This window comes from Elephantulus edwardii, unplaced genomic scaffold (genome assembly GCF_000299155.1).
Source record: "Elephantulus edwardii isolate Elephantulus edwardi_28Jun2011 unplaced genomic scaffold, EleEdw1.0 scaffold00287, whole genome shotgun sequence".
Classification (NCBI taxonomy): Eukaryota; Metazoa; Chordata; class Mammalia; order Macroscelidea; family Macroscelididae; genus Elephantulus; species Elephantulus edwardii.
The window spans coordinates 3007458-3023452 of NW_006400037.1; the positions used below are offsets into that span (position 1 = coordinate 3007458).

Genomic DNA, 15995 nt, shown 5'->3' on the forward strand with positions numbered 1-15995 from the left:
AGTTGGCCAAGTGGTTGTTCTCCAGATTTCTTGGCACAACTTGGTGAGCACATCCAGGGCAACATCTGTTATCTGAAATACTTCAATTGGTATACCATCTTGGATAATTTGTTAATTGAAGCCTTCGTGTAAATCTAACATTAGCTTTTTCTTTTCAAAAGGTTTTAGATTTCTGGTTTGCTTAAGTAAAAGACATGAATAACATTATTAGTTTTTTTTACTTTTTTAAACTGACCTTTACCTGCTGCACAGTTGCAAATCTTTTTTTTTAAAAAGCATATATGTCATTTGATGGTGGGTGGAGTTTTGGTGGTGAAGGATACAGAAAAGATCCAGTGTGAAAAAACTATGTATCCAAACGTTGTAAATAAAGCAGTATAAAATGAAAAAAAATATATACCTAATACCACGTGTGGATGTGTGTGGGGAAAAAGATTTGTAAAACTCCAAGGAAATAAAAAAATTTAAAAGAGCAGATGTGGCAAAACTTTTTACCAAAAAATATTTCACTCTATACTCCTAAATTTAAAAACCTCACTGCCACCAAGTAGGTAACAACTATAGAGATCCTGAAGGAAAGAACAGAATTGTTCTTTAGAGTTTTCTAGGTTGCAACTTTTACAAAAGCTCTTGGAGTGGGTTTGAATCATCAGTCTTTTGATTAACACTCAAATATTTTAACCTCTGTAAAACTGAACTCTAAATTCCTATTAGAAGCTTGGTATCTTTGTCTCTGTCCATGGTGCCTCAGGCCTGAAATAAAGAGATACATATAAAGGCTTATAAACAGAATGAAAAAATGAAAAAAGTTTATAATTTTTACCTTAAAAATGTGACATAACTTTGCCTCTGCTACTAGAGTGATATGGTGTCTCATTGTGGTTTTGATTTGCATCTCTCTTATTGCCAGTGATTATGAGCATTTTTCATGTATCTGTTGGCCATCAGCATATCTTCCTCTTTCCTCCGTGAAAATTCTTTCCATGTCTTTTGCCTATTTAATAATTGTGTCATCACTCTTTTTCTTGTGGAGGCCCTGTAGAATTCTGTACACTATTGATGAGACCCTTTTCTGAAATGGTATAGCCAAATATTTTTACCAAGCAGTAGGTTTTCTTTTCACTCTGCTGGAAAAAGTTTTTGAGGTATACAGGGATTTAATCTTTAGAAGGTTCCTTTCATCACTTTTATCCTCTCCAGACTGAGTATTTCTGGCTATATATGGCAGTCTCTTTATACCATAGACTAGGCCATCTAAGCTTGAGCCCAGTTTGTCTTTGATGAACATTATGATCAGCAAGTAACAAATGTTGGAGAACATGTGGTGAGATAGGAATCCAACCACTCTGGAAGGTAGTTTGGCATTTCCTCAAAAAGCTGAACACAGAAATACCATATGACCCAGCTTGCATGTAAACCCTGATAAAATGAACACAAATAGAAACTTATACACCAATGTTCATACCAGTTATTCACCATTGTAAGAACATGGAAACAGCCCAAATGTTCAGTCACAATCTAATGGATTGAGAAATTATGGTACATTCACATGATGGAATACTACACAGCACACAGGAACAATGATTTTTGAAAATCACTATCTAACTTGGGAAGGACTGGATAGTATTATGCTGAGCGAATGAACTCAATCCCAAAAGAACAAATACTGTATAAGACCATTATTGTAGAATGAGTATGAGGGTCCAGTGGGGATGGAAGGTGGGAGCAGAGGGGTGAGGATGGGCGGGAGGGTGGTTAATCATAGGGTCACACAATTTGATGGGTGGAGAGAGGGGGGTGATGGTAATGGGAAAGATCCAGTGTGAAAAACAATATATATAAACTTTGTAAATAGACAAGTATAAAAAAGAAAAAAAAAGTGACAATTCCCCGCCCCCCCCCATCTATATATTTAAAGAGGATTCTTTTTCTAGAGAACCATGGTGACACTCTAGGGAGCTCTGGTAGTATGGTCTATAGGAAGGTGTGCTGCGAACCCAAAGGCTGTGCTTCTCAGTAGATTTGAATCCACCAGCTGCTCCTTGGCTCCTCAGGGAGAGACTCAGTCTTCTCCCATTTGATTTATGGCCTCAGAAAACCCAACCAAAGATCAATTGTAAATCAGAAGCAGCACGACGAGATGTTGATTTTGTGGTTTCACAATGCTTAGGTGTTTGGTTGCCACAAGCTGATGGTTTGAACCCATTGAACACTGGGAGAAAGATGTGTCAGTTGCCTTCCATCAAGATTATAGCCTTGGAAGCTCTGTGTGTCAGGACATTTCTCAATCTGGATCAATGATTCACCCTAGGCTACCTATTCTAGGTTTACCACACCAGAAATAACAGGGTGAAAGTTTAGCAAACTGTTTGAGGGTTGTTTGTTGTTGTGGTTTTTGCTTTTGGTAGGGGTTTTTTTGTTTGCTTGTTGTTGTTCTTTTAAAATGACCTCTCGTAGTGATTTTGATGTATGCTAAAGTTTGACATATTGACCTAGGAAACTGAGAAGTTTTACATGACATTATTCTAGAATGTTTTTTTACAAAAATAATGACATTGAAGAGCAAGCAAAGATCAGACAATGAAGGTTCTTCTATCGTTTGTTAGAGACTTTTATTCTTGAACTTGCAAGTATCCTTTTAAAGATTTTTATTAAAGGAGGATATTTTAAAAATAAAATTTTTATTTTATACTAGTTTTCTTACAAAGTTAGTATACATTGGTTTTCACACTGGATCTCTCCCATTTCCTTTACCCACCCATCAAATTGTGCGACTCCTCATTCTAACCCCTCTACTCCTCCTTCACTCCCCTCCCCTTCGATTCTCATACATGTTTTACTAGTTATCTTTCTATTTCTACAAAAATGGTCTTATAATGTATTTGTCTTTATGGAACTGACTTTGTTCACTTAGCATAATGCTCTCCAGTCCCTCCAAAGACAGGTGGTGATTTTAAAAATCATTGCAAGGAGAATTTATTTTATGTAGATAATACTATGACAAGTTATAAACTTCCCATTCTACCTATGAAGTTAATAAAATTTTATTCTAATCAACTCTAGTTTATAAATTTATGTAAAATTAAATATTGAAAAAGAGGGGGGAGGATTGTATAGCAATGAAGGAATTTTTCTTTTACTTTTCAAAGAGAAGAGTGAACTGGGGAGGAGGGGTGGGCATGGAGAAAAATATAACAATGAATGAATGGAAATCCAAAATCTCTGTAAATGTTCATTAAGGTTAATAAAATAATTTTTTTTTTAAAAAAAGTGATTATTCCCTTCATAAGTATTATCTTAGTACCACTCTTTCTGTTGCTTGTGACTGGCTAGCCCTTTTCCCCTCCAGCGTCTATAAACCTGGGGCTTCCTGGAGACTTCCATGTGTCTTGACCTTTCCTGGTATCAAGAACTTCCTCACACAGAAGTTGGCTCCAGAAAGATGCACTCTATTCCTGGCAGTTACTTCTCGCCAACCCCACTACTCCCTTTCTGGCTCACTTTCCTCCCTCTTTATCACTAGTGAAATAAAATGCATTACAGACGACATTCTAGGGAAACTTCCATCAGACTAGGTCTGTGATGGAATTAATGGAGTTGCATTCCACCCTTAATCCTTGTAAAATTGTTTGGCTTATCAGTTCATAGAAGAATAGTACTTAACTTTCACTTTGTTTTATTATACATTTATATTTTTGTGGGACTCAATTCAGTCTCTGACACACAGGATTTCTGAATGACTGCTTAATTTTAGCCTATCAAGGCATATTCTTTATGTAGATTTTGCTCAAATTTATCTTTCCATGTGTTTATTTAGAAAGAAAAGTATTGCTAACTCATGAAATATTTATCTTTTGATAGTGAGTAGACAGAATTATGTGTAGTTTGTGAAATAGCAATTTAAGAATTATTCTAGTATTTTAAACTGTTTGAAAAAATCATGCTGAAATAGATATCTTAAAAGATAAAGCTATGAATTAATATAGTGCTTTTGTTATAAATATGTGGAATATTTTTAAATGCTTCTCCTGTTATATTTTACTTAATTTGAAGTTATAGAGCTTGAAATAATGCTTCAAATATATCTGAGATTTATATATATTCAGAAGCTAGAGATTGGTGCTTAGAATTTGGAAGGTACATGTAACATGTCTATTCACACAATATTTTCATCTATTTCATTTGTATTAGGAAATGGCTGGTTTCTTGATGGTATTATGGTCAAAGATCCCACAACAAATCACGAATATGCTTTCTCCTGTAGCAGGTTTGTAGGTGTGCTCTTATATTAAAAAAATCAATTTCTTACTAGTCAGTGTCAAGTTCATGTAAATTTGAAAACTAAGAAATTTGTTTAAAAATTGATGATGCATTATTAATTAACTTTTGTGAGTATTAATTTTAGGAATGGTTTCTTCTATTGTGGAAGATATATGTTAGGTTTATAATTTCTGGTCATATAAATTTAAAACTTTTTTGGTACGTAATATCTATCTGTTATAGCTCTTTCTTTACTTATCAGCGAAGAGAATCAGTCTCTCTCCTTGGAAAACCTTACTACAATTGGACTAGTTCTAAAAGTGGTTTAAAACAGAATATATGTACAAAATAAATGTTGTAAGATGATATTGCTGACCCACTGACAATAGGCCTTTGCTTTATTTTCCCTGTGAAACTATAGATTTACTTTCTTTCAACATTCTTCTGCTTCTTCCCTCATACAAATTTATGAAAAAGCTGACCAACATTTGGATTGTAGTTAATTGTCAAAGAACAGAATGCAATGAATGATCCAATGAATGTAAAATATGTGACCCTGGCCTATTTTCTATGACAAGCTTGTTGACCTAGTAACCCACACATGGATTTGGGAATAAATACTTTTTACCAGACAGAGACTTCATCCTTTACTTTTGACTCTCTCACAGTCATCTCTGACATTTCTTCCTGCATTTCCCACTCCATGTTGCTTTTTCTGATTCCTGCTAACCATTACATCTGACTAGAGTTGATACATGCCAGTGGCTCATGAAAATACAAAGCCTCGATAAAACTGATGCTCTGTCTTCTTTTTCCATAGGTGGCTGGATCAGGGGGAAGGTGATGGTGAAATTGTCAGAGAGCTGTATGCCAGTGAAAGCAGCATTCTCTTTCAGAGTAAGTGCTGTGACTTGGAAAATTCTATTTTACTGCAGAAAATTGATTGAAGAAGGATTAACTCTGTTGAAATAATGGTATTTTTCCCCCCTTTATACAGGGAAGAAGTTAGAGCTTAAGAGAAAAGAAATTGTAAGACTTTACTTTTGCCTTAATTTAATTAGTACAAAACCATTGTTGTAGCTACCTGTGGGCTACCACAAAATAGCCTATTTATAGATATTTTTTGGCAATTTTTTCTTTTTCTCATACTGACCCTTTTGTTTGTTTTAATTCAGTGGGCTGCAGAAAGCTGGAAGTTTATGAAAGGGAATACTCTTCAGTTCTACAATAAGCTCACTGGAGGATTTATTCGCTTGCATCCAGATGGCACCATTGATGCACTTGGACATAAGACAGACAAATATGGTAAAATCATTGGGTGAAGCCTGTGGAGCAGTGGCAGGCCTGGGAACTGGAGAAAAGCAGACTTCTAAACTTCAATTAAATTATAGTTTTGCTTTTTTGTTTTCAAATGGCTTTTGGCCAGTGTTAGACCATTTCACTAATTCATTATCTCCATTAATACAAGTGATCAATAGATGACAGGCTTTGAATCTGGACAGACAGTGTCATTATACAAAATAGTGCATCAAGAAAAAATGATGTTTGGAATGACTTAATTGAGTATTGAAATGTAGGTAATTAACACTAACTGTTCATAATATGCAGCAATTGTAGCTCTTAAGAAGTGTAATCACTTTAGAAATTAACTCAATTCTATAAAGTATCTGTTATATTTAAAACATTGTGTTAAATAATTTTTGTATCACAGACAGAACTATATTATTATCTCTGACTTTCAGAGATTTGTGTTCTAATGAAGCAAACAAACATTTGCAATTCTAATTATTGTCATTTGTAACTAGTATCATAATAAAGATAAAAAGAAAAACACTAGGCAGAAAAACATTGGATTTGATGGAAGCTCTTTGTCTATAAACACAAGCCTCCAACATTTCTTGAAATATATGTACCTACTATTTTAAGCACAATTTGTGTGTTCTGTATATAAACATAACTTTTCTCTGCTGGAAGCTGTACTGTACAAATAGCCTCTAGGATGTGCTGGAGATGCTAACTTACAGCATTTAATAAAAAAATGTACCCTTCCTATTAGATAGTTCAATAAGTTACCTATTTTTTTCTTGAAAAAAATGCTGCATTCTAAGAATACCTTCTAGTAGCTTCTCTTTCCAAAATTAATCTATTCATCAGGCATTTTTCTTAGTGATAGTTTCCCATGTGGAATTCCTTACCCACTTACCTCACTCAGAATGGCCTCTCATATCCTGTTACCTGGATTTCCTACTGCTAATGCTAATGCTTTCCCACCTAATTGAATGTGGTAGATTATATCTACCAGTTGTGGTTGTTATGTGCTATGGAGTCACTCATGACTCATAGCAACCTTATGTACAACAGCTCTGAACTCTGCTCTTTATTTCGTTGTGTAGCCCCATTACTCCCGTCACTGGGTCAATCCATCTCGTCCAACGTCTTCCTTGTGTTGTCCCTCTGCCCTGTCAAGCATGATTTCCCTCTCTAGGACTGATCCTTCCTGGAAACATGCCTAAAATTATGTGAGACAGAACCTCAAAATCCTTGCCTTCAAGGAGCAGCTTGGTTTCATCCTCTCAAGGATTAATCTGTTTGTTCTCTTAGCAGTCCATGATATATTCAATAACCATTTCAAGTATCACAACTCAAAGACATTAATTCTTCTGTCATCCTTAGCCATTGTCCAGCTTTCTGATGCATAACCTTAGTCTCTAGACTGACATTTTTGCTCTTCAGCACTCTGGAGAGGTTCCTGACAGTGGATTTTCCTAAATGCAATTAGTCTTTTGATTTCCTGGCTGTTGATACCAAGATTGTTGATTGTGGAGCTAAGCAAGCTGAGGCTGTTAACAATCTCAACCTCTTCTTCTTCTGTCATGATGGTGCCAACTTGCCCAGGGGTGGGAATTTTTGTTTTCTTGTTATTGAGTTCAATCTATATTGAAGGCTGCAGTCTTTGACCTTCTGCAGCAAATGCTTAATATCCTCCTCACTTTCAGCAAACTTTGTTGTGTCATCTACATAATGACAATATGGGGACAAAATAATGCTATTTGTAGGTGTGTCAGAGCCACTGAAACTGGTTAAGGATATGACAACATTCAGTTCAGAGCTTTTGTACGTAAAGGTTTCTATGAGTCGCAGACAATTCAATGGCTTTTAGCAACAATGACAACAAGAAATCATAAATTTTAAGAATCTGAAATTTATCTTACGAGCAAAAGGCATATGATTCACAGACAAAGACTATTTCTAATGGCAAAAACAATTGTTGGGACAGTATCTTTCATTGGCTGCTTAAGCTTCAGTTCTTGCAGGTGATGTGGTGAGGGCCACATTGTACCTGTACATACAGTGACATGCATTAAATGTCATTCTCTTCTTTGTAATGACATCTTTATCTTAGATACAAACTAATGTCTTATAAGAAGAAGGTGTCTGTAGGTTTATTACACACTAGTTTGCGACAGATCTTCAGAGAATGGAAAGATATGTCTGTACTTTTGCTACCCTAGAGCATCTCTAAATAACAGCTATCACTAAGATTCACTTCTTTGGGATATCTCCTTATGAAAGCATTTTTAAAATGCCTTTGCTCAGAGGACCTGGACTACCTAGGAATATGAGATATTGAGAAGCAAGTATGTTCTAATATTCATCCCACTATCCCATTTACAAAGGAATCTTGACACTTCTACATCAAGAAGCTGAGCTGTTTACCCTTTCTGGTCCTGTTCTGTACATGAATAATAAATATGTACATATGTGGAACACTGGTGGCCTAGTGGCACTGGTGGCCTAGTGGCAAGTAGCTGCACTGAAATCCTGAAGGCACGTGGAATGAGCAATCTCCTCCCTTGTGATTTAACTGCTTCTGAAAACCCACTTGAGGGTCAGCTATGGGTCAGTTCTGTTTCTATGGTACAGAACAACAACAATGTGAATGCAGCCGAAACAGTACTCAAAAGCAGCTCTCAAAGCCTGCTTCTTTCACCTTTTGGAACTCTGTCCTCATCCTGTGAGGAAGCTCAAACAGCCCTTCAGAGAGCTCCCCAAGAAGAGAGCTGAGACTCCTGCGTGCCTTTGTGGCACCATTGCCTGAGTGTCTGTCTGTAGACCAGCTAGCTCACTGATGGATGAGGCAAATTGAGAAACTTTTGCTCTTAATTGTTTTTAACATCTTAATATGCTAATATTGTAATATATAAACTAGAACGAGCAGTCCTGAAAAGGCAGGTGCAGGGTAGTATGAATAATTTCCCTGAGTGAAACTGACATTATTTCAGCAGGAGGTCTTTTATGTGTGGTAATTACTTGAAGGATTATTTCCTGATGTTGTGCTTGATGTCCCATCAGTCCACACTGGTGAATCATCTTTCACGTGCCTGGGAAGTGCTGCGATAAAACAGTGCTACCTATGCACTTTTCCAAGGGAATATATTATAGAATATACCTTGGTGTACTAATCTTTATATTTAGTTATCATGGTGTTTGTTGGTTTAGCTATTCTAAAGATCGGAAAGCTACAATGCTCATTTCTCAGAGAACTGCTGACTCATTCCCTGCCAGTGAAGGATCTGAGAGTAAAAACATGGCATGAGTCTTTGAGATGCCACTGACAATTTCATGTTATAGTCACAAACTCATGGCTATTAAAACAATCATGTAACATTGACAGTGGTAATCACAAACACATCTTCTTGTCTATGATGTGACATCCTCTAACAAAGAGGAAGGACTAGAATGATCAAAGTTTCTTGATCACTATTTCTACGTCAGGGCTGGTTCCACAAACTTCCCAATGTGAGTTTTTAAAAGATTTACTTTGGTGGCCTACTGGAATCAGCAGTCGGAAAACAAAAAGATGAATTGTAATAGGAAAGTCTGCTGTCAAGCACCTCTTCAGAGTGCTAAAGAGCAACAATATCAGTCTAGAAACTAAGGAGTGTCTGATCAAGACTATGGTCTTTGCAATTGCCTGTTGTACATCAGAGAGCTGGACAATGACCCAAAAGAAAAGAAGAATTGATGCCTTTGAGTTGTGATGTTGGAGAAGAGTATTGAACATACCATGGACTGACAAGGGAACAAACAGGTATGTGCTGCAGATGGTGAAACCAATCTGCTTCTTGGAGGCAAGGATTTTGAAGCTCTGTCTCACATGCCTTGGGTATGTCGCCAGTCCTTGGAGAAGGACATCATGCTTGGCAGGGTGGAGAAACAGCACAGGAGAGGAAGACCCCAGATGACATGGATTGACACAGTACCTGGATTAATGTGGGTAGATGTGTCAGGAACAGTGAAATTGGCCCAGGATAGAGCATGGTTCACAGTGATTGTGAATAGGATAGTTAGAAGTTGCAGGGAACTTAACGGCACATAACAACCCTGGTAATGGGCTGCACTACAATACTGAAGGCACATGGTTCGAATCCGCCACTTGCTCCATGAGAGATGGATGGGCAATCTCCTCATGTGTAATTAAATGCCTGTGAAAACTCACTGGAGGATCAGCTCAGCTAACGATTGGTTCCGATTCAATAGCACACAACAACAATACAATTATGAAACATAAATATATGTGACTTTCTCATTTTACAGTAATAATTTTCAATGGAAAATTAGCAAGAAATTTAGATGCATTTGATTTATGTTACTTAAGGGATTGAGCCTTTATCTTAAACTTTCTAATATATCACATAACTGGAAATATTTAGTATATCATTATTGCCTTTTAATGAATCTAAGAAAATATTTTTCCAGATTTTTGTAGTAGATTTTTTTAAACTTTCAAATATTTGCTTTCTGCCATGACATACTTCTGAATATGAAAAAAGTAACCATATTTTTAAAATACTTTAAAAATATGTCCAAATTTATATTACACTCCTTGCTTCAAAAAGTAAAATTTAATTCTTTTCTCTTTAAAGAAAAGAATATTTAGGTATAAGTATATTCTTATATAGGTAACATGTCCTGGTAGTACAGTGGTTAAGCACTGAGCTGTTACACTAAAGCTTGCAATTTTAACTCACCCATCCTTCCTTGGGAGAAAGATGTGACAGTCTGCTTATGTAAAATTTAACAGCCTTGAAAGCACTTAGGAGTAGTTTTATTCTGTACTATAAGGTTGCTGTGAGTCAGAGATGCTCAGTAACAACAGGTTTGTTTTTTAGGGTGTATTGAGTGTGGTTGGAATGAAGTCAGGAAAGGCAGATTCCTCTCGACCTCCAAAATTACTACCTCTGAGAAAAGTTTGCGTTCATATAGTAAGAACCAGGGTGGATTTCCAATTAAAAAGGGTAAACATGGGTTTCCTTGTGCTTATGTACTGGTTTCTACTGGACAATTTTACATGGATTTCACTACATCAAAGGCAAAACCATGAAATTATTTATTATTGATTAATAATTACAAGTATACCTGTGCTTTCCTCACTTACTAGGCACCCTACCCTGTTCTTGCCAGGAATTGTAATTTTGAAGAGGCTTCAAAGAGACTTTGTTTTTAGAAAGATGCTGTGGGATAGGATTGAGAGCCACAGATAACAGTTATACTTAGAAGCAGAATATTTAATGAAAAAAATGCCAAAATATCCACTGAAGATAAGTTGTTGATGTTGTTATGTGCTTGTGCTATTGAGTTGTCTGCGACTCATAGCAACTCTATGCACAATAGCTCTGAACGCTGCCTTCTCCTGAGCCAGGCTCACTGTCTCTGACACACCTAACCCTTTTATCCCAGTTACTGTGTCAATCCATCTCTTCCAGGGTCCTCCTCTTTTGCATTGTCCCTCCACCTTTCTATTATGTCTTGCTCTGAGGATTGGTCCTTCCTGGCAACATGTCGAAAGTATGTGAGATGGAGCTTCAAAATCCTTGCCTCCAAGGGAACAACTAGGTTTCATGTTCTCCAGGTGATACCTGTTTGTTCGTGTATTCAATGCTTTTCCCTAGTACCACAATTCAAAAGTATTAATTTTTCTTCTGTCATCCTTAGTCATTGTCCAGATCGCTGATGCATAGAAATAATGGCAAAGACCATGGCCTCGATCAGGCGTACCTTAGTCTCTAGACTGATATCATTGTTCTTCAGCACTCTGAAGAGGTCCTTGACAGCAGATTTTCCCAATGCAATTAATCTTTTAATTTCCTGACTTCTGGTGTTAAGAGTTGATTGTGGAAATAAGCAAGCTGAAATTGTTAAAAGCCACAATCCCTTCTCTATCTATTATCATGCTGCAAGTTGGTCCAGCGGTGAGAATCTTTGTTTTCTTGAAGTTGAGCTTCAACCCATACTGAACGACTACAGTCCTTGAACTTCTACAGCAAATGCTTCAGGGCTTCATTAGTTTTGACGAGCAAGGTTGTGTTATTTGCGTAGTTGTTTTTAGGTGTCTTCAAGTTAACTACAACTCATTGCAACAGTATGATCAACAGATCTGGACTTTACTTTAACCTGCACCATCTTCATGATCATGATATATTCCGAGCCACTGTTGTTGTCACCGTGTGACTGTCTCCTTGTCTAACCTTGTAGCATTCCCAATTTGATGTCTTTTTTTTCAAGCACTGACTCCTTCTGACTGACCCTTCCTGACAATAATCCCACCATGTGTAAGAGGAAGTCTCACCATCTTTTCTTCTAATAACAACTTGTTTTCACTTTTTCTAAAATTCATTTATTTCTTTTTCATCCATGGAATATTTAATACTCTTCACCAACATCATAATTCAGAGGCACCTATTAGTCTTTGCTTTCCTTATTAAATGTTCAACTTTCAGATGCATGTTGTTGTTGTTGTTGTTGTTATGTGCCATCGAGTCACCAGTAACTCATAGCGACCCTATGTACAACAGCTCTAAACCTTGCTCTATCCTGTACCAATCTCACTGTCTCTGACACACCTACCCCCATAACCAAATTCACTGAATCAATCCATCTCATAGATGCTCTTCCTCTCCTGTGCTATCCCCCCACCCCCCAACTTCTCAAGCATGACATCTCTCTCCAGGGACTGGTCCCTCCTTGCAACATGTCCAAAGTATGTCAGACAAAGCTTCAGAATCCTTGCCTCTAAGGAGAAGCCTGGTTTAACCCTCTCCAGGATGAGCCTGTTTGTTCTCTTAGCAGTCCATGGTATATTCAATATTCTTCAACACCAAAGATCAAAGGCATCAATTCTCCTTCTGTCATCCATAGTCAGAAGAGAATCTGAATATTACACTAGAGTGCCAAGAAGCCAAAGCAGAGGGAATAAATCAAGATTTTAAAGAGCTGAATAGAAGATTTCAAAAGGCAGCACGGGAAGACAAAGTATTACAATGAAATGTGCAAGAAGCTGGAGTCAGAAAATCAAAAGGGCCAAACTTGCTCAGAATTTCTTAAGCTGAAGAAACTGAAGAACAAATTCAACCCCCAAGTTGCAACACTTAAAGATGCTTTGGGCAAAATATTAAATGATCCAGGACATATTAAAAGAAGATGGAAAGAGTATACACAGTCACTGTACCAAAGGAATTGGCAAACACAGAATAATTTCATGAAACAACTATGAACAAGAGCCTGTGGTGATGAAGGAGGAAGTTCAAGCTGCTTTGAAATAATTGGCAAAAAATAAGGCCCCAGGGATTGATGGCATACCAATTGACATATTTCAACTAATAAATGCTGCCCTAGATGTGTTCACCAAGTTGTGCCAAGAAAGCTGGAGGACAACTACTTGGCCAATTGACTGGAAGAGATCTATATTTGTTCCCATTCCAGAGAAATGTGATGCCACAGAGTGTGGACATTATTGAACAGTATAATTAATATCATATGCAAGCAAGATTCTGTTGAAGATTATCTAAAAATGACTGGAACAGCAAATCAACACAGAACTACCAGAAGTTCAGGCAGGGCTTAGAAGGGGTTGTGGTAGTAGGGATATTGTAGGTAATGTTAGATGGATCTTGACTGAAAGCATGGAGTACCAGAGGAATGTATATCTCTGTTTCATTGATTATGTAAGGTTTAACTGTAGATCACAACAAACTGTGGCTGACTCTGAGAAGAATGGAAATCCCAGAGCATTTGTTCATGCTCATGCGAAGCCTATTCTTGGACTAGTGGTAGTCAGTCACCAGAACAGAGTAAGGAAACACTCCATGGTTCAAAATTGCAAAGGGTGTATGTCAGGGATGTATCCTTTCCCCATACCTTCTCAATCTATCTGTAGAACAGATTATCTGGGAAGCTGGGCTCTATGAGGATAAATGTGGCATCAGGATTGGAGGAAGATCAACAACCTGCATTATGCAGATGACAAAACTCTGCTTGCTGAAACTGAGGAGGACCTGAAGTGCTTGCTACAGAAGGTCAAGGACTGTAGCCTTCAATATGGATTGAGGCTCAAATCAAGAAAACAAAGATTCTCACCACTGGGCTGATCGGCAACATCATGATAGATGGTGATGAGATTGAGATTGTAAACAGCTTTTGTTTGCTTGGCTCCACAATCAACACTCTTGGCACCAGCATCCAGAAAATCAAAAGACATATTTTGATTGGAAAGTCTGCTTTTAGAGATGTCTCCAAAGTACTGAAGAGCAATTATGTCAGTCTGGAGATGAAGTTGTGCCTGACACAGGCCAGGTTCTTGTCAATCAGTAAAAAAGTTATGGGTGGAATCTTGTGCACCTCAATCTTGAAACTGACATCATTACTCTTCAGTACTTTAGAGAGGTCTTTGACAGCATATTTTCCCCAGTGCAGTACATTTTTCAATTTATTGACTGCTGTTACCATCAGTATTGATTGTGGATTCAAGTAGAATGAAATAATTAACAACTTTAGTTTTTCTCCATCTTTTATGATGCTGATAGTCTAGTGATAAGAAGCCACACTGCCATCCCAAAACAGATGGTTCGAATCCATTGCTGATCTGTAGGAGAAAGATGGACAATCTCCTATCATGTGACCAACTGCTCCTGAAAACCCACTGGAAAGTCAGATATGGGTTGGTTCTGACTCAACAGTATGCAAAAAGCACAAGAAACTATGATGCTGCCAGTGATGAGGAATTTTATTTCTTGAAATCCACAAGTAAGTTTGTGCTTACCTTTCTTAATAGGTGACTTGACTCTGATAAATAACATCTTAGCAGTCCTGTGGGTAGGCCTATGTGGGTAAGAAATGGCAGCTTCCTGCCAACAGCCAGGAGGGTGAGATTTTCTACCAAAGAACCTCCAGTTTCAAGTCCAGATGACTGTAACCCCAGCCAACAATTTATTTGCAGTTTATCTATACTCTGATCTGAGGAAATCAGCTAAGATTTTCCAAATCCCTGTCCCACATAAAGTGTAAGATAATAAATACTTGGAATGGTAAGCTGCTAAATTTGGGAGTAGCATTTTACTTAGCAAACAGATAATTAATAGATCAATCTTGTCACTGTTCTGTAAGCACAAACTTAATACTCCTGAGCTTTTAGAAGAATTACCATAAAATATAGTTTTCACATTTTACAGTAGTGATTTTTCAAAGGAAAAACCCTTGGTCTAGATATTAAGCCTTTATTTTCATATTCTACACTGTGTAACTGAAAGTATGTAGGTACAAGATGGGTTCACTCTCTTTTATTATCAAGCTATGCTTGGAGTGCAAAAGCCTGTTTTTAAATCGTCACCTTCTTTATCATGTTTATGACTGATTTGTACATCCTACAGATGCGATAAGAAGACCTGAACACTTGATGTTGATGTTCTACAATATTAAAGGGTTGAATTTGCTCAGCATTTCTTAAGCTGAAAAAAACTGAAGAGCAAGTTCAAGCCTTGAGTTGCAATACTTAAGTATGCTACGGACAGAATACTGAATGATCCAGGAAGCATGAAAAGAAGATGGAAGGAGTACACAGAGTTATTGTACCAAAAAGAACTTGCTGAAACAGATGTATTTCATAAAACAATTTCTTGATGAAGGAGGAAGTTCAAGCTGTTCTGAAGAAATTGGCAAATAGAAAGTCCTCAGAAATACCAGCTGACATATTTCAACAGGCAGGTGCTGCCCTAGAAATGTCTACTTAGCTCTGCCAAGAAATCTGGAGAACAACCACCTGGCCAACTACTGGAGGAGATCCATATTTATTTCCATTCCCAAAAAAAGGTGATCCAGTAAAATGTGGAAATCACATGCATGTAAAATCCTGCTGAAGTCTAAAAGCAACTGGAACAGTACATTGACAGAGAACTACCAGAAATACAAAATGGATTTAGAAGACACCATGGTAGTAGGGAGATTATTGCTGATGTCAGGTATCTTGGCTGAAAGCAGAGAGTACCAGAGGAATGTCTGTCTGTTTCATTGACTATGCAAGGGCATTTGACTTTACGGGTCACAACAATTTGTGACTAATCTTGAGAAGAATGGGAATCCGAAAACACCTGATTGTGTGAAACCTGTACTTGGACTAGGAGGCCGTTGTCAGAACAGAAGAAGGAAACACTATCTGGTTCAAAATCAGAAAGGGAGTTTGTCGTGGATGTTTCCTGTCTCCATACATTTTAAATCTGCAGAATAGATCATTCAAAAGGCTGGATGTCATGAGAAGAAACGTGACAGTTCTCTGTTGCTGTGCCATTCCAAACATTTTTGGATAATTTTCAGCAGAATCTTGCTTACATGTAATATTAATGATATTTCGATAATTTCTGCACTCTGTTGGATTACCCTTCTTTTTTTTTTAAATTTAGGTT

At 37.3% G+C, this 15995-nt stretch overlaps 1 protein-coding gene across 1 annotated transcript in view; it reads left to right on the forward strand.

The window, feature by feature from the left end:
• Positions 1-15995, forward strand: part of LOC102868630 — a 504064-nt gene that overhangs the window by 185701 nt on the left and 302368 nt on the right. The window contains exons 8-11 of the mRNA XM_006900538.1: positions 4192-4267; positions 5081-5157; positions 5258-5289; positions 5436-5565. Coding sequence (XP_006900600.1) covers positions 4192-4267; positions 5081-5157; positions 5258-5289; positions 5436-5565 — 315 coding nt within the window. The remainder of the gene's footprint in view (positions 1-4191; positions 4268-5080; positions 5158-5257; positions 5290-5435; positions 5566-15995) is intronic.